The sequence below is a fragment of the Tiliqua scincoides genome, chromosome 6, assembly GCF_035046505.1.
Source record: "Tiliqua scincoides isolate rTilSci1 chromosome 6, rTilSci1.hap2, whole genome shotgun sequence".
NCBI lineage: Eukaryota > Metazoa > Chordata > Lepidosauria > Squamata > Scincidae > Tiliqua > Tiliqua scincoides.
The window spans coordinates 60872184-60897664 of NC_089826.1; the positions used below are offsets into that span (position 1 = coordinate 60872184).

General features: G+C 42.7%; 1 protein-coding gene across 1 annotated transcript in view; it reads left to right on the forward strand.

Annotated features, from left to right (window-relative positions):
• Nucleotides 1-23734, forward strand: part of FAM149A (family with sequence similarity 149 member A) — a 51790-nt gene extending 28056 nt beyond the window's left edge. The window contains exons 3-15 of the mRNA XM_066632613.1: nucleotides 1171-1281; nucleotides 3179-3311; nucleotides 5084-5226; nucleotides 6400-6528; nucleotides 7499-7675; nucleotides 10553-10743; nucleotides 12155-12309; nucleotides 13053-13156; nucleotides 15100-15324; nucleotides 16313-16433; nucleotides 20847-20975; nucleotides 21765-21843; nucleotides 23661-23734. Coding sequence (XP_066488710.1) covers nucleotides 1171-1281; nucleotides 3179-3311; nucleotides 5084-5226; nucleotides 6400-6528; nucleotides 7499-7675; nucleotides 10553-10743; nucleotides 12155-12309; nucleotides 13053-13156; nucleotides 15100-15324; nucleotides 16313-16433; nucleotides 20847-20975; nucleotides 21765-21843; nucleotides 23661-23734 — 1771 coding nt within the window. The remainder of the gene's footprint in view (nucleotides 1-1170; nucleotides 1282-3178; nucleotides 3312-5083; nucleotides 5227-6399; nucleotides 6529-7498; nucleotides 7676-10552; nucleotides 10744-12154; nucleotides 12310-13052; nucleotides 13157-15099; nucleotides 15325-16312; nucleotides 16434-20846; nucleotides 20976-21764; nucleotides 21844-23660) is intronic.
• Nucleotides 23735-25481: the final 1747 nt, after the last annotated feature.

Sequence of the window (25481 nt, forward strand, 5' to 3'; positions counted from 1 at the left end):
CAGTGCCTTCATCAGCACGGAGGCTTGTGTCAGCCTCCACAGGCCAGTACGTCTCTGCATGCTCGCCTTGCCAACTCCTGAAGAGGCGCAAATGTGCCTTATGGGACTTATGCCAGCCCAAGGGCGCCTCTGGATTGTGCCCCTGGATTGCGCCCTTAAAAGCTTGCTCAATTGACTGATCAACATTAATTTTGTGTCACTTAGGGCACAATCCTAAGCAGGTCTACTCAGAAGTAAGTCCTATTTTGTTCAATGAGGCTTACTCTCAGGAAAGTGTGGTTAGGATTGCAGCCTAAGCCACCTTGGTCATTTGCCTTGGCAAGGGAAAGGCGGAACAAACATATATACATTTTATAAAACATTATAATATGAATCTCTCCAAGGTATTGTGAATGGGATTATTATCTCATGGTCTTTTCTGTCTCCGCCCCCCCCCCTTTGGCCTTGTCCTTCCAAGTCTTCTCAGCCATCCTTATACCAGTAGTTTAAAGCAACCAAGCAGAGGATAACTCAAGTTTAAATCTTTACCAATGTAATCCTGGTACTGAGTACTGACAAGGTAGCACCTTTAAACTTTTCTTACAGCACCACTGTGGACTGCTAATAATCTGATCCTGTGGTACAGTTACTTGCGTTAGAGCAATATAAGCAGATGGTCATTGCAAGTTTGTACATTTGCTGATAAGCAACTGGAGGCTCCTATGTTATATCCAGCCCTTAGCTGCCAATCAAAAGATATGCAAAGTCACTTCTTGATCATCCCTCCAGAAGAACTACCACATGGCCACCTTCATCTTTAAATCAGGCTCTCAGTTGTTTTATATGTAGAATTAATGTGCAAAGGTGTCATTCCCTTGGGCCATGAAATCCTTGGTGTATTAATGCTACACACATAGTTTCTGAGGCCCCAGATTAAATGTGGAATATCACGTTGGTCAGCAGCTTTAGCTACCAGTGTCTTGGTATTATTGTAGCATAAGTGGATTTGAAATGGAGCATGCAGATACCTCCAATTATAAACCTCTCTTACATCTTGATATATTCTGGTTCTGTATGCTGGAAGTTGAGGTTGGAGAGGCTATGTGTAATTGGAGGAGACACAACATCTTGAAAATATGTTTAAAAATTGAGTTAATGACATCTGTTTTCTTGTATCTGTTTTTCTTTCAGGAAAGGATTGTCTAAGGGATCTGCAGACCATTGTTTCCAAGGGAAGAGTGAAGATTCTCTTCCGGCACCTTTTACGAAAACTGTGCAAGAAGCAATTGACAGCTGTACATTGTATGTATTAACCAGTGAAACCACACTTGTAAAAAGAAATGGACTAGCAATGGTTTAAAAAAGTGAAAGAGAATGAACCATACAATGAAAACTAAGCAATCAAAACTAAAACTTAAAATAAACATTAAAAAAACAACTATTAGCTCAGACCTATCTCCCCCCCCCCCTCCAAAAGCTGGTGCAACCTCAATGAAAAGGAGCATACTCTATCCAGCAGAGAGGGATGGATTGGTAGGCATTGGAGAGGAAAGGAGATTTAAATCCACTTACCCCTCCTTAAGCCTATTACTTTGTATTCTCAGACCTACTCCAGCTATTTAGCTGGCACAAGTTTGAGAAGAGAAAGTGGGTAGGGAGGCGGCTGATGTAGGGGATAGGATCTGGTGTGCGCCTTCATCACGAGATCCACCCTTGCCACAGCCTCACTGCCCATCTGTTCTTTCTTTCTCCCCACCCGGTTTTGTCCCCTCCCTGCCCACTGCTGCCTTATCTGTTTTGGCAGCTGTGGCAGGGTCTGTCGATGGATGGGGAGTGCTGCTGTCTCATGCAGCAGCGCTCCCAAAATGGTGGCTGTCAGAGCACTCTGCTGTTCAGTTGTCACAAATGCTTCCTGCATAGGATTGGGCTATAAAGCTTAGTCTAAAAATGTAGAAGTTGGGTTTAAGTGCTGCTCAGCACTTCAGCATGTGCATTTATGAATTGGAAAGCCAATGTGTTGTTGAAACTCACCCAAATTCTGATTTCATGAAGAAAAGTTGCCAAATATTGGGGTGTGAGACTGGACTCCTTTCATCAGTGAGATCCTTGGAGTTCCTTCTCTTGAACTGATTTTGTTGACATGTTGGAAATTATTCAGCAAGTATATTACTGTATATTTATATATATGTACATTAATATATTAATGTATATTAATATTATCTAGATGCTTTTAAAAATTTACTGTTAACTAAATTAGACCAGGATGTTTGAAGTAGTTTCCTGGGTCCAGGGTGACTTTAGATTTTGTTTTCTGTAGCAGCTCAAAGTTTTGAGCATATAGTTATAGGCTTCTGATAATTCAGTGTTCATGTAACATGGCAAACTGCTTTTTGGAATAGAACAGAATTTTAAAAGCAGTTTGTGATGTGACATGAGGGTCAACTGATCAAAGGTGGTGGAGGGAAGTCAATAGTTCCCCAGGAATGGTGCGGTCCTTTTGTATGAGCTCAAGCTGGTCTTTGGATTATGGCCTTAATATAGAGTATATTTTAGAGGTTTATCTTTTCAGATTAAATCAAATTATCATTCCTCTATAAGATTTTTTTTTTTTTTGTGGATAGAAGAGAAAAATCAGGCTCTCTTTATGTAATGGAGAAGCTTTATTTTGTATTTTCTGACATTCATCGTATCCAACTCCCTCTATATATCTTTTGTCCTGCTGTGAAGCTTGACCCATAAACAATTTTTTCCTTTTAAAATTAAGCTGCTGCAATATTAAGGTTATTACACCTAGGAATAAAAGCATTGGTTTTGAGTATTAACATGCTGCTGCTAGTCCTCAGTTCAAAGAGGAGTAACGGGGGAATGGGGAAGTATACCAAGTAAGCACATGTGTGAAAGTAGTGCTTATGCCCACTCATACATGCAACATGAGAGAGGTCTCTCAAAGTTTGTATTGGGAATTAAATCTTTATATTTTTCCAGTAGACGTTAAACGAGAAACCTATCTTCTCCCACCAATGTCAATCAATTACATTTTTGTAATTTTATATTTGCAAGTTGCTACTGCTGCTATTAAAGGACTGGGACTTACATCATGAAAAAGGTGCCACAGGACTTTTTATTAAAATGCAATGGTGTTGTACTTGATGACCCATAATGTGAAACAGTAGATGTTGAATTTTGTTTCTGTCCACAGTGTTTCACTTTCATCGCTCTCATCAAGTGGGCAGACAACACCCATAGATTTGAATCGTTCTTGGTCAGGGATACAGAGTTGTACCACTGGCCCATCTACTGAAAGAAGCTCCATTTATTCCTGGAGGGATGATGTATGTCACAATTTATTATTATTAATGGCTTTTGTGTATCCTTTCCTGAGAAAATCTAAGGAATACAGAAGTTTCAAATATTTATTGGGAGCCCCCATAGCCCAGTGGTGGAGAACATGTTCACCATGCAGAATGCCTCAGGTACAATCCCTGGCATCTCCAAGCTAGGGCTGAGAAGAATGTACATCTGAAATCCTGGGTAGCCTTTGCCAATCAGTGTAGGTGAGAACTGAGCTGTCACTGAGCTACAATAGCGGTCTGATTTGGTAGAAGGCAGCTTCCTTTGTATTTTCCTGCCACACTTGTACAACCAGGCCTCAGTCACCTTTACTGGGAAGGAAGATTGGTTTTGGGGAATTGACCACATCAGCTTGTTTTCCATTTGTATACTGAATTTCAGCAATATTCTTAGACTTAGAGGCAATCTAGACATGATGGTGGGAGATCTGTGGTTGGATTTCCTGCTTTTTTTTGTTTCAAATTCACAGTGCATCTATTGGGGAATTTGACCTGAAAACAATGCTGGGAAAGAGGTGATGTAATCCTTTCCACACTGTTTTTGTGAAACAAATCCCCCTACCTACGTTGTAGAGCATGGGGTTGAAGTCACCCTAAGTCCAGTTTGTATTGTGACTTAAGATAACTGCCTCATATTACAGGTCAATATCTCTATCATGAAACCCCTTAGGCTGGGAAAAATTTTTGGTACAGGTGCAACCTTGTTAAACATGGATTTTTTATACACGGATTTGACATGAATGGCCACTGCAAATGAGAAGGAATGTGCTGATCCCTGGAGAAGGGGAAAATGCATTCCTTTAAAATCACAGTTTTAAAAACTACTTTTCTTACAGTACTATTGTAGAGAGAGTCATGCAAGGGATTGCAGGTATAACCTAATTATCCACAGATTATTCTATCTCAACTTGATGAGAAGGGCCCTTTAAATTAAAGGAAAACAGTCATTTAACAATAGTCTTGTTAATGTGAGACAGGGCAGTCTGCTGATTCTCTCTCCAAGGCAAAGTGACCCCTCCCTTGACCACATGAAAGAAAGACCACTTTGTTCTGAGTGAAGGGAGGGGTAGCTGGCTCACCTGGAGAGACTGTTTGATGGATTGTCTGCTTAATGACTGTGTCTTAACATTACAAAGGTCAACAAGGCTGTTTTTCAATCACTGGAGCAAAGGGGCTTTGTTTTTTAAATTGATTTGCTTTATTGGGTTTTTTGCCATCCATGTGAGGAACCCTTTTGAATAATGAGACTCAACCTGTATAGTTCTCCTGGTATATTATGCCACTACAGAAACCTCACTAGTCTTGCTGAGCCAACAGTAAGACTTCTTGCACAGTCTTGTATGACGTATGCAGTGGCACAGTGGGTGCTGCACCGGTGCTTGTCATCACAAAAGACCTAAAACTTCACTTCTGGTTTTCCCCTTTAAGACCTTAGAAGATGTTCTGAGGTCCATGCATGTCTGGGAAGGTGTTCTGAGGTCCACATGCAGGCACGTGCAGGCCCACCTCCAGAGAGACCATGTTAGGCCGACTCCACGGATTCAGGACCCACATATAATCAAATCCATGGGTCCTGAATCTATGGGTAATGAGGGCCCACTGTATTCCATTCACTGTATAAAATAATATTTTTAATACTTGTGCCTTTTATGATTGCTAAATTCAATTTTAAGTCCAGTGAGTAATGTCGAATGTCATTCTATTAATCTTCAAATGGTTTTTGAAATACTATTTGAAAATCTTAACATTCTTAGGAATTTGATAAAGCAAATACACAAAGAGTGCATCAGTTGTTCTGGGATGTGGATGAAATGCTGTTTGAAGGGAAAGCGAGTTCCCAGACTGAGAGTCTTAAAGCAGAATGCAAAGATTGGACCAACAGATCTCTTCACTTAAGGCAAGTCTCTGTATAATTTGTTTATTTTATCTTCTGTGTCTGGATTATTAGTTTCTAGAAGCATTCCACTCCCAAAATGTGTTTACAGTTTATTTTTGTTCTTTGGCTTGAACAGTCAGTCTCCCAAGAATTGCAGACTTTAAGAGTTACAGCCACCAATATTGGCCTAGTTTAGACAAAACACTAAACTGTGGGTTAGTTCCCAGGTGAGCAACATAAGGCTTGGAACCAGACCAAACCTGAGACAACTTCCAGTCCACTTTTACAATTGCTTGTCACCCATTTATACCCTTCTCCAATGCACACATGCACTTGTACAAAAGCTGGTTGCTGTCCCTCAAGTATGGCAGCCTCACTCTCAGACAGTGTCAGATTATGCAAGCGCATGAAAGAAGAACAGACACCACGCTGACTCACTAGCCATGCTGGGATGAGCATGACCAACCTTATTTCCTGTCTGAGACCGATGTAGGTCTAAAAGAACTTCTGTAAACAAGAGGGAGAACAAGCAAGGAAAACCTATTTATTTCAGAAATGTATATCCTACCTTTCATGTACTGCTTGAGAAGTGCTCAAGGCAGCTAACAGTGTAAAAATTAAACCACAACAATAAGATCACAGAGAAACTTCCTATAGTCGGTTCTCTTTATATGCAAATTCACTTATCCATGAGGGGCAGAATTGCTACCTTCTCTCATTATTTGTGCCTCTGTTCTCATTATCCACAGACCCCTTTAAAATGACTGGCAGAAGGGTCTGTTGGTCATTTTATAGGGGGTCTGTGATGGTCTCAGGTACAATTCTGAAGGTCCCTGCAGCCTCTGGAAGCATTCAGAGATATTTTGACACTTCCTACTGCACTCTGTTGGTGTGCTGAGAATCTCCGCTGAATTCTTCTGATGAGTAACCCTTGTACCTAACTCCATTGATCCCATAGAATAAGTGGTTCATTATCTGCAAATTCACTATCCACTAGGTTTTCCAGGTGTCTAACTCTAGTGTCTACTGTCTGTTGTCTACCCCAGAACTCCTTCAATTGTGGTGATATGTGATATCTCTGTGTATAAGTGGTAAGGATTCCCAAAACTGATATTATATATATATATAGTATTGTATGTACCTACATTTTAAAAAATCATCATTAGTAATCCTACATTTTGTTTTTTTTTTCAGGATCTTGGGAAAGCAGCTCCTTTTCCCTAAAGATGAGGGCTTTCAGCATTTCCAGAGCAGAAACGTCAGCTCTCTCTACTCCCGATCCTTACCTAGTTTGAGCGAAATTTCTACTAGCAGTATGAAAGAGTATGTTTTCCATTGAGTTATCCTTTTATCCATACTGTTAACATTTTTGAAAATATTTTGCTTATTTATTATGCCACAATCACTGTTTCCAAAATGTTGTAAAGCCTCATTTATCCAAACTGAGGCAGCAGCAGTGTGTGTCACCTAAGATTAATTGGGTGCCAAAAATTACAGGACTAAGTACCTATTAATACATGGGAGATTTGTTCTGGGCAGTGGCCCACAGGGCAATGCTTAGGAATTTGCCAGAGTTGATGGTAAGCAACCACAGGATGCATTCCCTAGATTTTCCCTCCTTCTCTTAAACCTAGCAAAATCATGAGCCATGTGATGGAAACTACTGAAAGATGTCTGTGGCAGGTATTGTCCCCCATTCAGAGCAAACAAATTAACAGCCCAGTCCTGATCAAAATCCTCTGCTGCCGTGCAGTAGGGCTGGTGCAACCTCTACCACACCCAATATGGGAGGCTGCTGGAGATCTCCTTGAGGGGACCTTTGACCCCTTACTCTGGGTAAAGCCCTAGCAGTCTCCATGGAGCTCTTTGGATTTGTGCCAGCTATGTAGCTGGTACAAATCCAGACCCCCCTTTGTCTCAGGCTTTTAAGGCTTGGGAGAGGGGATAGGATATAGAAGAGGTCTCCTTTGCCATCCCTACCCCCTCCTGGGCCTAATCTGCCCTCCTCCCCCTTAAGCCCACCCACCATCCTGCAGTGTGCCTACCTGTTCTGGTGCTCACTGGCCTCCGCTGTTTGTGGCAGTGCACATGCTTGTCCCCTTGAAGAGGCCAGCATAGGATTAGGATACAAGCATATGCATTTTATGGGGATGTCATTTCATTATTGGTTTTTTTCCTTCTTTGTTGGATGAAAAACACCTCAAGTTGCTTTCCCTTTGACTTATCTTGTTGCTTGGCAACTTTATAAACACAAAAACTTTTTTTTTTGGTTACTTTATATTACTGTCTTTAGGTTATGCATCTCGGGCTCTAAACTGATTCCTGCAGCTTCTCCAGTGCATAAGTCCTTCAGTTCTGGGTTACCAGGAATTCCTTTAGCTGAGTCATCTGTATATTCATTCTTGGAAGAAGAGATCTATGATGCAGAAGGAAAAATGGAAGAGTATCTTGCATTTGACAACAAGGACCTGTAAATGTTCCTTTTAAAAATATATTGAAAAAAAATTATTCTGATGGACTTAAAAAAGGGTCAGGTTTCTCTATGAGGGCTGTTTCATTTGGGATCAAACTAAACATGACTTTAATTCTGTTGTTTGCACTTTCTCTTGTGTGGGTAAATGTGGGAATGGAGCAATCTAGATGAGGACCATGGCATGAGAAAAGGGGTAACTTTTCCTTGCCATGGCTCCAGTGTGGATTGGGGGCCTATGCAACTCCTGTTTGCCTAGCTTGAGGAGCTAGGCAGCTGTGCCACTTCCCCACCTGCTATTTACATGCACACTGTCATGGTTTTCACACTTGCCTCCAGGCCTACAAATCAGTAGTCAGCCCTATTGTCTTTTGCTTAGTGCAAACCCATGGTCTGCTTGCTTTCTCCACAAGCATACTACTTCATATACAGTCCTATATCCAGTTCCTTGAGTCAATTTATCCCCCACATCCACACAATTCACTAATGCAGATTCATAAATTTAAAGGAGTTTTTATTGGTCAAACACACAAAATATCTTAAAAAGAATCCCTCTACCTTTACATAAGGCTAATTCAAGAGGTTTTTCAATCAACAATACATAATAAGTCAAGGCAGCCAAGAAAACAACAAATAACATCTAAAGTCACTCTTGTACTGTACTTTCAATCTTCTGGATCTTCTCATCCACTGCAAGGATAGCTGAAACTGAATAACTTCTCTCTACAACAGCTCACTAACTTTCTCTTCTTTCTTCCTGCAGGCACCTGTTATCAATTCTACATTAAAGCCCACTACCTTACCACCCTCTCTTTACTCTCCAAAAAGTCCCCCATCCTTCAAATCACTTGCAATCTTTACCCTTATCTGGATACTTTATAACAATCCTTCTCCCCCTTTTCCCATACTGACTCAAAAGATGGTAACTGAATATACAACCTCTGTCACAGACAAACACACAAAGCAAGGGCAGAACAACAATGGAATTACTAGTTTGACCCTCTTTGTGCAATGACAAATGCATGTGTGCTAGTGTGTGATCAAGTGATAGGGTGGAACTGAGGCCAGTAGTTATAATACAAGAGACCAGAAACATGCTCACTGTGTGTAAATGTACAGGTAGTAGCAGAGCCAGAGAGGGGGCGGAGCTGTAAGTGCTGCATGACTCCAAAACTTGCCATGTAAGCTGCCCCTCCCCCTCACTCTTGGACCCTGTCTGGAGGCAAAAGCAATGGAGAGGAGAAATCTCTGTGTTGCTTTTGCTCCTCAGAATGGCCCTGAGTGAAGGAAAGGGGCAGCTTACACAGTGAGTTTCGGAGCCGTGTTGCACGTACAACTTAGTCCCCCAGCTCCGCAACTGCATATAGTTTTAAGTGTTCTTAAAGACATTTTGTGTTCAATTGTAAAAATATAGTGTGTGAAGTATCCCAAAATCTTAGTTGAATATAAATTTGATGTAATATATTGCTTATACAAGTAAAAAGAAAACAATAGGGCCTTGTGGTGATCAAGCGACTGGAGAACCTTGGTGTTGGTGGCTCCTTCCTTCACCTAATTTCTCCCTGTTCCAGAGCCCAAATTAGTAGACTCTGCTGCCATCATATGGTCAAAGCAAGGTAAAGAGAGACCATCCTTGGAAATGCCCTCCCATTTACATGGAGAATTCATCCAAAACATAAACTGTAGTGCAGTGGTTCTCAGACTGGTGGGTCATGAACCACCAGCTTGTGTAAAGCTCCCCTGGATCCTTTAAGAGGCAGGGCAGCAACGTGATTTCCAGGATCACATTGCTAATGGGGGGAAGAGGGGTGCTTTTACTTACTGATGTGTGCAGGATGTTGCAGGAGAAGCAGGGGCCTGTGCAGCCCTCCTGCAGGGCTCCCCAAGTCTTAGAATGTTGGAAAAACACACGCGCAAAGAGCTTCCTCTTTACATTTGCAACAAGGAAGTGCTTTGCACTTGTGTGTTTCCAACGTTCTAAGATTCGGAACGTGGCCATGCACAGATTCAGTCTGAGAGGCAAATAACACACACAAGCATCCTTGGGCTTGACCTTAGGTTCAGTGAAGTCATTCTGTCCATTTGGATCTGCCTATTTGGATGGTTTAGAGAACCTTCTGGACATCCCTACCTTTCCTTTGACCTGGTCAGGTGGGCGTGGATGCCTAATTAGAGGGCACATGCCAATCCTAGCTGATGGGTTAGCTAAGAGATACTTTTTTGTTGTGGAATCATCTGATTGGATGATTTAGAACAGCGTGTGGCCAAACACACCACTGCTGCACAACGGAAATGTGGTCCCCGTTCGAGCCGTATCTTTCCATTCCACCCGGACGCTGCATGTAGTCCTCCTCGATTAGGGGACAGGGACACTCTGGACGGTCGCATCTGTTGCTCCGCATCCCAGAAGGCCATGTGACAGGACATCTGGGCAGATGCGACTGTCCCCTACCCTGTCCCGATTGAGTAGGACTAAACATGGCATCCGGGTAGAAAGGTAAGGTCTGCTCACTGGGAGACAGATTCAACCAAACCCCAGATCTAGCCCTCGGGCCGGGATTTGAGCAGCCCTGATTTAGAGAAGCATCTGGCATCCTTACCTGCTCTCTGACTTTCTCAGGTGGGTTTGGATGCCTGATTGGCTGGTAAATGAAACAGCATTGCTTTCAGAGTGTTTCATGGAAACCTCTTTTGGATTGAACCTTATGTTGAGGCTTTCCTTAAAGGAAGCTTATGGGGGGAAAGAGGAGAGGAAAAGGGAACTGTATCATCACAGGCCCTTTCTTTGTCCTAGTAGGACAATATGATTAAATAGACTGTTGATAAAAATAACTGGTCATTATTGGCAACAAAGCTTTAATTTGCTTTAATCATTAGTGATGATGAGAATTTGGAAAAAAAGAGATCTCAGCTTGCCCAAAAGAAGACTAAACATGGCATTCCTCCCATTTCCCCCAATGCCTGTATCAAAGATGCTGTGGCTTTAGAAGTATTTGATCACGTCTGGAAGAATATAATTGAAGTACTGGCAGAACTAATAAGAAAATACTGGGAATCCTCAATTGCAGGTAATTGGAATATTTATCGAAAGGCCAATGGTAGAAACATTTGGAAGTGGCAATCCTGTGTACATTTATATGGGAGTACGAGACCAATCCTGAGGTCTGCAGCATGGCTCTGTGCCACGGACCCCAGTCGCAAACGTGCCATAAAGCACGTTTGCGGGGCTCACCCGCAAGTGAGCTGGGCTAGTGCACAGCGGTCTCCCAGACTGCTGGGCTATGGAATGGGAAGCGGGGGCATGGCCAGGGGCGTGGGGGAGGTGTTCAGGGGAGGGGGGAGGCATGCCAGGGGGCGGGTGGGAGGCGTGTTGGGGGGAGGGAGAGAGGCGGATCCACAGAGCTGAGCTCCGCAGGATCCACGGCACTCATGGAGGGCTGTGCGCCCTTCACGAGTGCCTTTACTTTAGCACCGACCTTTTGGTCGACACTAAAGAGAGTAGCCCCACTGCAGGGCTGCTTCCCTTACTCTGGGGAAGGGGACGAACGTTCCCTTCTCCCGAGGTGCCCCCCGCAGTAGCGCGGGAGGTGCAAGATCCAGTGGCAGCTCTCCATGGAGCTGCCAAGCCTGCACGCTGCACTGAACTCAAGAGGGCTTACTTCTGAGTAGACATGTCTAGGATTGGGCTGAAGGTTTCTTTATATTACCTGTAAATGAACAAAGAGTCAAAGCATTGTAAATATGTTTTAGCAGGACATAGCTAGTCTGAGCTAACATATCATAGTGTTCCTTACCAAAAAATAACCAGCAGTCTTTGTGGCCTGGTGTACCATGGCTTGAATTAACTATGGTTTTTGTTGGTGTACATGTAACATGAAACCATCGTTAGTATAGGGGAAGGGAAGGGGAATGCAAAATTGTTTAAGAGAAGAGGAATAAGAGGAGGGAACTTGTACTGTTTAGGCTGGTTCAAGTTTGCAAATTCAAGTTTGCAGAGAGCCAGAGTTAGGTCTACACCAGTGTTTCTTAACCAGTGGTACAGGTATCACAAGTGGTACTTGAGGTGGTGTCTGGTGGCACTTGCAGGATACCTGGACACCTGCTGCCCAGCAGCAAGACCAGGAATGTGACACAACTAACAGTGGTAGGAGGCTTGGCTTGGTGAACAGATTTCCACAAGCATGCTCTTCCACGCTTGAAAAAAAACCTCCAGTCCACCCTCTTACTGATGTAAGAGCCTCTTACTGATGTTTGCTGTGTTGCATCAGGTCTCCCAAACCAGAAACCGACGATGATGTCATTGACAGTTACTTCCAGTGGTACTTCAAATAGGTGGACCATGTGAAGTGATATGGCACAGACATTGAGAACTGGTCTAAATCAGCATAAGTTTGCATATCAGTTCCAATTTGTACGAGCGTATTTTGTGTGTTTATGTGTATACCTGATTCATGTTTATGTTTTTATATGATGGTCTAGAAAATGACAAGCGAATGGAAAGAATGAAAGCTACTGGAAATAAATTGCCACATCTGCCGGTTTCCCGTGTTACAGTGGATACATCAAGTGTACCCCCATCAAGGGGGTCAGAGGCTCGAGGCACATCTTTTAGTTTGCATTTTGTCACATCACAGGTAAAATATATTTTGACTGGAGACCTGTAGTTAGCACATTAACTCTTCCCTCCTACTGTACTCAGCCTTTCCTGTCCATGGGTCTTGTACCAGGTTGTCCTCCTTATTACCTTTATATCCTTAGCTTCTGATTCTTTTGACTCAAGGTATCTTGTCTTGTTGATCACCTCTGCTGCCCTTTGGTACTGTGTGAAGGTATACTGATTTTCAGCATTTCTAGATTGAGCCTTTGTCTTCAGCATTTATGCTCCCTAGTAGACAACAGTTGCTTTTTTACATTTGTGTGTGTGGGAACAGGCACAAACAAGACAAACAAAACTTGGGTTCCTCTTGTGCTCTTCTTTGATACAACCTCAAAACTATTAATCATGCATCACTCTGTATTTAGGGAAGTTCAATGTTTTTGAATCTGGTGAGAAAACAATTTTGTGGTTTCTTTCTCCATTGCCTCTTCAGTAGGGTCTCCATATCTTGCTTATATTTATTTATAATCTTCAATTATTTTTAAATATTAAAGGGGACTTTTTCATGTTTTCATATATGTTTTTATGCAGGGTGAATTTTCCTTCTGCATCTATATTGGATTCTCCTGCACAATGAACTACGTTTAAATCACACACTGTCTTCTCTGTTTGTTACATTGCTTTTTCTCCATCTTGTATTTTTTCCTTAGGGATTTGGACATACTGATAAATAATCCTGAAAGCATTAATTAATTTGCTTCTATTTCTCCTGTTCTTTAGAGTCACCGGTTCCCCAACAATGTATACAGCGATTTAAATGGTGTCATGACAATTCAGGCGAAACCACTGCAACAGAGATACTCGGGTTTGGCAGAAAAGATACAGTATGTGTTGCAAAGATTTATGAGATCATATTTAACTATCTCAGGGAATCTTGTATTTATTTTATTTGTACTTTACAGCATGGCTTCATAGAGTCTTTATGATATTAACACTGCATCTCTTACACTTATGAAATACAGATCCAACTTCAGTATTCCAGAAACCCCCTGCCCCGTCAGATACTAAAATCCACTGATAAGAGGACCAAATTTGAAGGGCTTTTTAAAAATGTGCACCAAAACACATTTTCCTACCTTTGCATGGCCAAATCAGCTGTTTCCCAGCTTCTACAGCTATTTTTAGACCTTAATGACCCACTTCTGGGTCACACAGAGATTACTTCCTCCTCCTATGACGTTCCTTGCTCCTCTCAGGTTCGCCCCAGAAACAAACAATGCATTCTGGGGCAAAATTGGGAGGAGCAAGGAACCTCTGTGCGACCCAGAAGGGGCTTGTTAAAAGTCTAAAAATAGCTGTAGAAGCTGGGAAACAGCACGGTTTGATCACACAAAGATAGGAAAACTGGTTTTGGCACTATTTTTTTAAAGTCCTTTAAATTTTGACCCCCCCCCCCCCCCAGTATCAACTGGCATCTGTGGATGCTGGACCTGCAGATGCTGCCAGTTCACTGTACTCATATTGTTTTATAATTTGGATATTGTGAAATTTGTTCCTTTTATTTGAAAGGTATTATTAAAGCTGCACATTCTCTTTCTTGAGGGGGGGGGAGTAATATCTAGGCATAGGGTATGTTGTGGGACTTGAACCTTAGGTCTAACTAGATGTGATTCTGCTTATAGTGGTGTGCTTTCCATTCTAAGAATGCCTGCAGTTGGGAGGGGGGGGGGGAATCCTCATTAGACTGTGGGGAGGAGAAGGTTAACTCTTTCTTGCCCCCTCCCAAAAGCAGCTATTTCCCCTTCACAGTGAAATTGTAACTATCGGGAAGGTTGTGCAATTTTCAGCAGGAAACCAGCATTAGGGAAAAGAGCTCACATGAGGGAAAAGAGCTCACATCCCCACACATTGGGGTCCCAGCCAGGATCTTGCCTCCTCCTATGACTGTTTTTAAAGGAAGAGAGGCACTTCCAGTGTGGGTCATGTCTTTATAGTACAGGGGTGTGCTCCTTAACAACCATTTGTTTAACAACGAACTGCAAATATGACAGTGGTCAAGCAACCAGCTAGTGTCTGCCAGGGAGTGTCTGTTTACACAATAAGGGCAATAGATTGGACTAAATGTTCACTTAATGACATAGGGCTTAATCCAAACTGCACCCTATGCTGGCCCAAGTCCCTTGGGCCGCCCTGGGAGGTTGCAAGTGTGCCGTAAAGCACGTTTGCGCCTCCTTGGGAGGAAGCCATGTTGGCGCTCCAAGAAGCACCGGCCTGCGGAGGCTGACGGAAGCCTTCGCTCCAGCTTCCCCTCAGCTCCTTGACTTTGGCTTGGATGAGCTGACACAAGGACAAAAAGTAGGCATGGGGGAGTGGGGAGGAGGAGGGAAGGAGGCGTTCCTGGGTGGGGGAGGGAGGACGATGGGCGGCCCTGGGGGCGGGTAGGCGGGTGGGGAGTGAGAGGCAGAGCTGGGATCCAGCAGTTATGCCGGATCCCAACCCCCATTCCTGGAGAGAACAGAGTGGCTTCAAGCAGCTCCGCTCTCCTCGGACTTGTGCCACCTCAGAGGTGGCGCAAGTCTAAGGAGACCCATAGGCGCCAGCAGTCCTTACCCAGGGGTAAGGGGAAAAGTTTCCCGTTGCCTCTGGCTAAGCCACTTCTGGACACAATCCTGTTAGGATTAGGCCCATAATCACATAACAACATTGATTGGTGAATGTATCCCTGTCATTAAGTGGTGCACCCCTGTATTTATTTCTAATATATGTCTAGTATGCTCCTTATATAAGCAGCTGCAGAATTTGCTGAAATTGCTTTTCTTTTTTTCAGGAGTGAACAGGAAGACAGGCCTCAGGGTGTAGCTTCCACTGTTAACTCAGCACGAAATCGACTGGGGCGAATGAGTGACAATGGTGTTTTCTCATCATCTCGAGTATTGCAGGGGTTCTCTAGGAAAACTCCAGGCCATCGTAGGCTACCTTCAATTGTAACCGAGCCCCTGCGCTCAAAGACTCCCAATGTTTACAGTGATGAAGTTCTTAGGGGGACAAAACTGTGAGATTCTATTTCTTTTCCTTACTACTGTGACTCTAACAATTTTTTTTCCTTAAACAATAGTGTTTGGACAGGCAATTCCAGGAATCTGTATTACATAAGTGCAAAGATTGGCATTGGGAGCAGAATCTTTGCTCTAATTTTATGTTGCCCTTAGAACTGTGGAGGTAGTGTTGAAACTGTGTGGGCAGAGCCTGGTGAAATCCTCAGAAGCTCTTCTGAGAAGCATATTCACATTGCACAATTCAGGCATTCTTGGTATTGAATCAGGATTTGCCACGCTAAGAATTTTATTTGTTTCTTAAATCTCAGCCCTGGGTTTGGTGCCATCTTTCAGGCACGTTAAGAACCAATGGTTAGACTTCTAAAAGGTTCTTTATGAGAAACAGGGAAAAATAAAATGTGCAGTCAGTAGGGATTGCCAGTAGTGGATCTAGGGCCCAATCCTATCCAGTTTTCCAGTGCCAGTGCAGCTGTGCCAATGGGGCATGCCCTGCATCCTGTGGTGAGGAGGCAATTACAGAGGCATCCTCAAGGTATGGGAATATTTCTTCTCTTACCTCGGGGCTGCATTGAGGCTGCACCAGTGCTGGAACACTGGATAGTATTGGGCCCCTTATTCTTTAAGTGATATGTTAAGAACATTCCCAGATGCTAAGTACCAAATCAGGTAGTTGGTCCTGCCTGCTGAGCACTGTCTACTGTGACTGCCAATGACTCCGCCAGGATTTCAAAAGTGGTATTTTTCTACCTGAAGAGTTTGGACTGGAGCTTATGCAGTTGAAACACTGGGCTGCAGCCTTGTGCATTCTTGGAGAATGTCAGATTTTAAATCTGGTTTCTTGTCACAAGGGCTGTAGTATTTCTCCATATTTAGCAGGAGCTATCTTGCCCACACATTCCGTTAAGAGTAAGAATAGCAACTCCTGCAGCAATTGAAGAAATTGCAGGGCACGTCATCTTGTGTACCCTATTGCTGTCTCCACAGGTGCACTGCCTTAGATCGCTTGTCTTCTCCACTTCCACCTACAACCCGGAACAAGTTGCCTCCAATAAGTTCAGAAACTGTGGATCAATATCTTTCAGTTCCAGGATCCCGGCAAGCCTTTGTAAGTTCTATATATTTATTTATTTACATCCCATTGCTATTGCTAGGGAATGCAGTGGAATGTGTTTTCTGCCAGTGTTGGCTGCTGCAAAAGTGCCGTAAAGTGCTTTGCAGCAGCGCAGAGAGCTGGCTTGCCAGCAGAAAGCCCAGGGCTTTCCTCCACATGCCAGTGGAGCAATGGAGGCCCTGTGGACCAAGTAAGCCAACACCGGGGTGGTGATGCTGGTGCTGGTGGTGGTGGTCGAACAGAGTAGGGGGAGGGAGGGAAGGGGGTTGAACAGGGTGGGGGAAAGGTGGGGCAGCGATAGGGGCCGGGTTGGGAAGATCTGGAGTGGGATCAGCAATGCCAGCATGTGCTGAATCCCGAGGCCATTCCTGGGCCTGATCCACTTGCATGGATCTATGCAGACTTATACCAGTGATATTGCTGATGCAGGTCTGAGTTGCCCCATTGCAGCTGCTGTGGTTTACTGTGGGGTAAGGGAACAAATGTCCCCTTAACCTGAGGATACCTCCAGTGGCCAAGGATTGGGCTGTCTATTTATTTAAAATATTTTATGCTGTTTTTCCTATGCACAAATATGTACCGTACGATCAGTATCTGCAGGGCTTCTGTTCCAGAAACCTTTCACAGATACTGGAATCTGTGGATATCAAGGTCACCATTTAAATGTCTGTAAAGAAGAAAACAAAGGAGAAAATTGTGTTTCTTACCATTGCATGGTCAAACTGCAAGGCATCCTAGCTTCTGGGGGCTAAAAATAGCACTAATGACCCACTTCCGGATCTATGGAGGTTCCTAGCTCTATACAGCATTCAGCCACTAGCTGGGGTCCAATGTAATTCTATTACATTGCTGTATAGAGCTATACAGTGTTCAGCCTCATATACAGCAATGTAATAGAATTACTGTCTTGCCTCTGCATCTGTGGGGGTTCATTTTCTACAACCCCCGCGGATGCAAAAACCTGTGGATAATCAAATACGTGGGTCTTGGCACTTCACAACCTCTGAATGCGACTGGAGCTATGCTCCAGCTGCATCTGGAGGGTCCAGGTTGGGCCAAATACATGGGTTCAGAACCCATGATTAGTTAAAACTGCAGGTACAGAATCCATTGATAGGGAGGCATGACTTATACATTCAGCCCTGTAACAGTAGCTGAGTCTGGGTCACCCTCTCTATAATTTTAGGTAGCCCAACTTTAGGAACAGGGGACAGAACTACTTCATACTTTTAACGTTCGGTCTCAGCACAGTATAGTAATCCAATGGCTCTCAGAAACTCTATCTTACAACCCCCTCCTACAGGCGTCTTTCAGACCCTATCTCATTCAAATATGTTCCTGCTACCATTGCCTGTCTGTATTCCCTTACTTGTGGCCCCAGGCAAAAGAACCAACATACCTTTAAATAATCACTTTCATTTCCCTAGCCAAGTTTTAGCTAAGGCTTCTGAATGTAGACTTCACATACCTTTAGATTCACTCAAGCAAATCAAAACCTGTTTTAAAAGGAGTTTATTTAGAATAATAAAATTACATAAGGAGAAGAAATGCTCTCAAAAATAAAATATATAGGAGATAACACACAGCAATAAAAATAACAAAAGCTCTATCTAAACTGCTAACAGGACTTCCACAGAGTGAGCTTGCAGGCTATATGAATGCAGAGTTCAAGAAATCCATGGTCTTTCTCTTCCAGGCCTATTGACCTATGTTACAAAGCTTGAAGGTTAGCAATCCAGAAGGCAAAGGGGAAGGGAGAGAGAGTGACCACCATATCTGCAGATCCCATATCCATGGTTTCACTTATCCATGGATGGGGCCCCAACCCCCCCATGTGCATTAGCAATGTTTAAGAACATACTGGGGGAAGTGTATCTTCCTTTAGCAGAGCGCTGTAAGCAGTAAAGCTTACAGCACTATGAAATCCAGCTCTGAGCAGCATGGATCCTTGTTTAAACAAGGTCCAATGCTAAACAGGAAGTGGCAGTTAACCCCTTCCCATCTAGCATAAACAGGATGTTGCAAGTGATTAAGCTTCAGAGCAATGCAATCCAGCTGCAAGCTGTGTGAATTCCTTGATTACATTAATTCTGAAGCTAGATGGGAAGGGGTTAACTGCTGCTTCTCCTCTAGCATCTATGTTTGTATAAGCAAAGGATTCACTTCCAGGGAGCCTGATTACATTGAAGTTAAGCAATTTTGCTTGCTGCTTCATGCAGCCTAGCTCGGAACAGAGAGAATTCCTTGATTAAACTAACTCTGAAGTTAGATGTGAAGAGGTTAATTGCCTCTTCCTGTTTAGCGTTGGGGCCTGTTTAAGCAAGGATCCACACTGCTCAGAGCTGGATTTCATTGCACTGGAAGCTTAGCTGCTTACAGCACTTGGTTAAAGGAAGATACACACACTTCCCCTGTAAGTTCTTAAACAGTGTGGAGGACATTATCAATACAGGCATCCCCCATATCTGCGGTTTCCATATCTGTGGGAGAGGGCATTATCAATACCCATGGACTCGGAAGTGGGTCAGGAGTGTTATTTTTATCCCCCAGAAACTTGGAAATCATGCGGCTTGACTGTGCAACAGTAAGAAATGCTATTTTCTCACTTTTTTCTTCTTTACAGGCATTTAAACGGTGACCCTGGTATCCATGGTGAGTTAAATCCATAGATGCCAGATCTGCAGATACTGAAGTTGCATTGTAGTATGTTGTCCTTTAAAAAAAAAATTAGAAGGAATCATGTTGTTGCTGTGTTCTGTACATGAAAAACGGACAGCCTAACCCAGTTTTACTCCCCATGTGGTGATGCAGCAGTGCCAGCATGGTGCCTGCTGAATCCCATGGGGGAGTTTTGGCATCTGGAGGACTCTTCAGGTTAGGGGAACATTTACTCCATTTCCCTGGGATAAGCCTACACCAGCCCGCCAGGTCTACTCTGACCTGTGTTGGCTCTTTAGCTGGTGTAGGTTCACATTCACCTGGTGGGGGATAAAGGCCAGGAAGGTGGTTAGGATATAGGCCGCTGATACCACCCCCATTCCAACCCTGATCCGCCCTCCCTCCCTATCCTGCCCACTTCCTTTCAATTCCCTGCACCAACTTACCAGCACCATTGGGCTTCCCTAAGCTGTGCTGAATGGATTGTCGCCTTTTGTGACCATCTCACATGGCCTTACATAGCCATAACAAGCGTTCTAGCAGCAAAAGGCCCGGTTGTTAATCACCATCTTCATACTTAGCTTGTGTATAATACTCTCTGGGTGTGCAAAGCACTAATATGTATTATCTTAATATTGTTCTGACAACAATCCTGTTATTCCCATGTTGCAGCTGAGGATCTGAGATTGAGAGAGAGCAGCTTGCCTAAGACTTAAATAGTGAGTTCATGGCCATGGTAAGATTTGAAAAGGGCAGTCTTGATTCTCAGCTCAGCTACACCGCAGCAGCTCATCCAGTGGCACAATGGCTAGAGTGTTGGATATGGAATATTTATCTTTCAGCTATGATGTTCACTTGTGCAAGTCACTGTTACTTTCAGCTATGATGTTCACTTGTGCAAGTCACTGTGTCTTAGCCAAACCCACCTCACTAGGTTGTTTGTGAAGCCAAAGTATGCATAAATGTATCAGATGTTTAGTTATATACATATACTTTCAGATATGCATGAAACAGATTTTAACAAGGTATTTTCTTTAGCAAAATATAATGATTTTTGTCTTTCATCTCAAGGAATTGTATTCACAACAGCTGCACTGACACTTCCTCACTTTGAATTGCAGTTACAGTACCAGATTCTGTTCCTCCTTTGTTCTACTAATATAACTTTTGTCCCCTCTGCACCTACCGTGTTTTAGCAGTGTAGTTACAGTTTTTCTTCCTTTTTTTGTGCTCTTATTCATTTTTCATCTTCTCTCTGGGAAAAATAATAGATCTATCCCACATTTCCTTTTATTGGTCTTGTATCATCAAATCTTACAATACATTTAGAGCCCTATAAAAATATGAAGTTGTCAAACTTAGTCCTAACCTGGACCCCTGTTAACTGGGCAGAGAGGCACCTTTAAAGTGGTGTTTTCTTGTATTTTCTTGTAAGGGAGAGAGCAACTATCCCTCTTCACCCCTCTGTGGTACTTTTTCTAGTAGCTATTGCTGATGTCTATTTTGCAAAGGAACAGGACCTTGTGCAATTACTTTTCTCTCTTTCCATTTGAAAAAATGCATGATATCTTCACTTTATTTGAAGTTCATTTGAAAACGCCGAGGGAAGTAATTTTGCAATCTCAGTATTTAGGCGCTAGTTGAAGATTTACATTTTTTGTAATAAAAAAAATTAATTGAAAAGCAAAATTAAACTGTAATAATACGAACTTTTTAAAAAATGATTACCCTTTTTCTTTTCTTTTCCAGCATCGAGGAAGGTATCCTCATAGCCGAATATCCAGTGCAGTACCTGACAGCACAGAACGACGGCCACTTAGAGAACGAACTGTCATAATTGATCAGTTTTCAAGACCCAACACTACTCATACATTCCGGGTAGGCATTTGAAAGTCTGCAAATCTTGAATAAAAACCTAGAAGTAGATAATGAAATAGTCCTTTTGCTCCTCTGTGGAATTTTATGCTATTACTCCTGTCTGAGCACTTATAGCCTGCTGGAGACTGTGCACCTCTTAGTGTAATATTGCAAACACATCTGGAAATGAGTACGGGTAGTTCTCAGAGTTCCCTCTACCACTATATCCTATACTCAGTGGTGTACCTGGGGGGCAAGGGGGGCAAATGCCCTGGGCACCAGGTTTGGGGAAGACACCACACCTCCAACCACTCTCCATGGCAACACCTCCCAGCAGCACTCAATCGGTGTGCCCATGTCAGTGCGCTGATCTGTGGGCTGCCCCCCCACCATAGGTGTTCATAGGGCCAGGGAAGTTGTGTGCGGCCTCCCCGGCCCTCAGAAAGCCTTATAAGGCCTTCTGGAGGCCAAAAATTGTCACACCACTGCCTGTATTGTTACCTTTTTTGCTCTGATTTAGAGGCCTTCTTCTTGACCTGGTTGCATTGTTCCAGTAGTTGCATTGTTCCAAGTTCCGGTTGTTTCCAAGATGTTTGACGTTATTTTGGCCTTCCTGTGGCTTATTGGCTAAGAACTGGGAAAATGAGTATATCCGATGCTGCTCTTGGAACAGGAAGTGGTCTTGGCCACCTGCCAGTGTTCCTTATGGAATAGTTACCTCTCTATAATTCCTGGTTCATGTTCTAGTTATTGTCTGACTTTGACTTGTGAAAAATCTATATGATATAGATAAAAATCTGTGTCTTTCAGTCAGATACCCCTCATAAAAGATCATTGACTTCTATGGATTTTGCTAATCATATGTGGACAGGTCAAGTGGTATTGACAGGTAAGATCTGTATTTTATTCCATAAAAAAGAGAGAATTTTAAATGTGTATGATGCATTTGCCCATGTGTTTGTGTTATTAAATGGAATAAATAATGTTTATATTTTTATTATATAAAAGATTGTTCATAAATTTGCCATATGTAAAGGTTATGGCAAAGTCACTGTCCACTATCACTGGTGTTTGCACTGCTGTAGAAATGTTCCTGCAGTATCCGAACCAACAGAGGGCTTCCTATCAGTAGAGAACACCAGTACACCACCTTTTTCTGTTCCCATTTCTTCAAACAGGCTGGTGTTGCTATTTTAAGCCCTTACAAGCTCAGTCATGCATCTGCACAGCATGACAATATATATCCAATTATAATACCTCACAGTCCAACTATGTGCTACAAAGTGATTCCATTGTTGGCAAATTGTACCTCCAAAAGCGTTTTTTCCCCGATTAAAAAAATAAACTAGGAGATCCTTCTGATAATGTTATTTGTCTGCCTGCCCAGTGAGAGATAACCAGTGCTTGCAATAAGATAAATAAAAATCTCGCAATATTTTCCTGCCTTGGACAATGTTTTTGTATTTGATATTCCAGAAAAAACAATGAAGGAAACAGGCATTATCTACTCTCTGTATATAGTTTTCAAAATGGTCTGTATATAGTTTTCAAAATTATTTTTGGTAAAATAGCATATTTTACTTACTGCTGGTTGTGTATGCCAACAATTTGTAACTAGTCTTTAAGAGATCTGATATGTTTGAATAAAGGACTAAATGTTTATATTGCCATTTTTACGGCTCCCTTATGACTGATGAAATTTGGGCAAATATAGAGATGTAAATTCCTTTCTGCTGTTTTTTGTATTTCAACGGCCAGCATAGCATAGTGGCTGAAGGCCCAATCCTATCCAGCTTTCCAGCACTGATGCAACCCCAAGGTAAGGGAACAAACATTCCTTTACCTTGTAGGGTGCCTTCGTGACTGCCCCACCACCACAGGATACGTTACACATTCCATTGGCACAGCTGCATTGGGGGCTGGAAAGTTGGATAGAATTGGACCCCTGAGAGCCTGAGGTATGACTTGGGACATCCCTGATTTGGTCTCTGCCATTTAGCTTAGGCAAGGCACTCAATTTCAGCCTCAGCTCCCCAGCTGCAGTACGGGGTTCATAATACCTGTTTACCTTATCAAGTTGTAAGTCGACATCAAAATAACAAACATGAAGCACTTTGCTCACTTGTAAAATGCTATACAAATGCTATGTATTATTTTAGATTTTGACACATATAAACCATAGTTTAAAAAAATGTGTTTGTTATTTGCATGTGAGCTCCCATAAGCTGTTTACTGAACTTCTGTGATGTTATGGTATGACATAAAGGGCATATTTACGTCACAACTTAGAATTTTGGCTAACAGTGCAAATTCTGAGAAGAAAAAAAAAAGGCCAGATTGTTGGTTTCAATAAGTTACATAAAAGTCTAGATCTGCATGGACAGGCACTTAGGGAGTTTAAGCTGAGAGACTTTGAAGGTAGAAGTAAGTTGAATGATAAACGTACAACAAACAATTTCACATATCAATTTAAACTTCTAGCCAGTGTGAATGACCTCTTTTTACCATACAACATACACTATTGGCTTCAGTTTGCTGAATATTCTTCTCTCAACATATGACGTAAGTCACTGTTAGCTCCCAGGTGGAATTTGAGGGTGAAAGGAAAGGTCACTCACTGAAAGAATTTAAACTCAGTTCCTGTTGTTTCAAATGTACATTCAACCCTGGATCTTAAATGTTGCCTAATTGTGTGTTTGCTTGCAGGTTCACAATTCCATGCCAAATCAGTCCAGAGAAATCCACCTGTCTCTAGGAGGAGATTTCAAGTTGTTTCATAACATTTAGCAGAAGGCAACAAACTGATTTGTACTTGATGGACAGCTAACCATCAGGATGGATGATGAAGAAACAGTATTGGAGTTTTCTGACGTAGTGTTCTACATCTTTGCCTGTGGCCTTCTGAGAAAGGCATTTCACTAAAGACTAGTTGGAAATATTCATTAATAAGAAAATGAAGACAGCACCCTCTTTGGAATGCAGAGTAAATGTTAGTGCCATTTACTTCCCAAAGGCATACACTAAGTCCATGGAAGAGTGCACACCTCTTCTGCTTTCTTTGTGATCTAGATGCAAGGAACAACCAGAGCCAAATTTTTATGAGCTTTGAATTTTGTGATATTTGTTGAAGCAAACTGTTCCAAAATGGAAAATATTTCTGCATTTTTTATCTAAACCAGCAGACTCCAAACCGTGGCCCAAGTTCCACAGGAATAATTGTTCCAGGTGCAGTGGTGGTGAAGCCTTACCATTTTGCTCTACAGCCACTTTCCTTTGTGCTGGATCACTGCAGAGCCTTGAGCCAGGGAGCCACTTCTGCTGAATTTTGCCCCAGAAGGCTCTGTGCCCCAGTTTCCTAGAGAAGCAGCTCCCTGCCATGAGGCCCTGCACCGACGGTGCAAAGAAAGGTGGCTGTAGGGCGGAATGTTAAGGGAGGCAGATCTATCCCATGGGCTGGAATTTGGAAGCGTCTTATCTAAACATTAATCATATTTAGGCTGTGAACTCAGAATGGTGCAAAAGCCCCACAGACTGATCTTGAATACTTCAAGCAGACTGTGTAGTCTCTGAATTAGCCCATAAAGTATAGCTAAAGAAAACACCTAAACCTTGAAAGGAAGGGAGAATGTATGTGAAATGTCTCTAGTTAAGCTTTAGCCCAGCTGGGTAACGAAGCTTCCCTGACCCTGATCAGACAAACTCAGGAATTGCACAGCTTCTGTGCTCCTTCCAGCCTTACAATTCCACTGTTCTTTCCAGTGGAGTGGTTCAGAGATTGTTCTGCATTGGAGCTGGTGCAGTTGGTGGCAGTAGCTTCTCCTTCCCAAGCTACAGGAGGAGGCTGATGGCTCTCCTCTAAATATTAACTCTCCATTCACCAAACAGCAGTATTGCATATTCTTCACCATGCACCTTAAAAGCTGGTTTTTAGCAGGGCGCTGAAAAAACATTAAAAGAGTGAGGTGCATTAAAAGAAGAACAAGTTGGCTCACTGTGTAGTAACAACCTGCATATGTTTTTTTTTTATTTTACACTCCTGGAATAGCACACATCCTCCATTCCATTTTGTTGTGGTTTTGTGGGTTGGGAATGCCCCACATTATGTTGTACCTGTCTTCTGTTTTAACTTGGAGAACTTCTCAACATTAATGTTGGAGTTGAGGTATGCACAGTCTGCTACAAGTTTTTGTACACATCTTTTCTCTCTCTGTCTCTCTTTTAAAATTACCTATGCAAACAAGCAGCATATATGCACCTTGATTAAAACACTGTGCATAAAAGGAATGTTGATGCAATTGCAGGATGACATCAGGATTTCTTTCTTTTTTTTGCACAGTGACTTACCTATGCATGCATGTCCATGGATTAAATCACAGCATAACAAAAACATTTTACACAGTGTTTTAATTGATGCACATACAGCACTAGTGCATACGTGCATGACCTGCAAGGGGAAAAAAGATGCAGATTGAAAACGATGGCAACCTCTGTCTGTGCAGCAGTCTGAATTAAGTTTGGAAAGCAAGT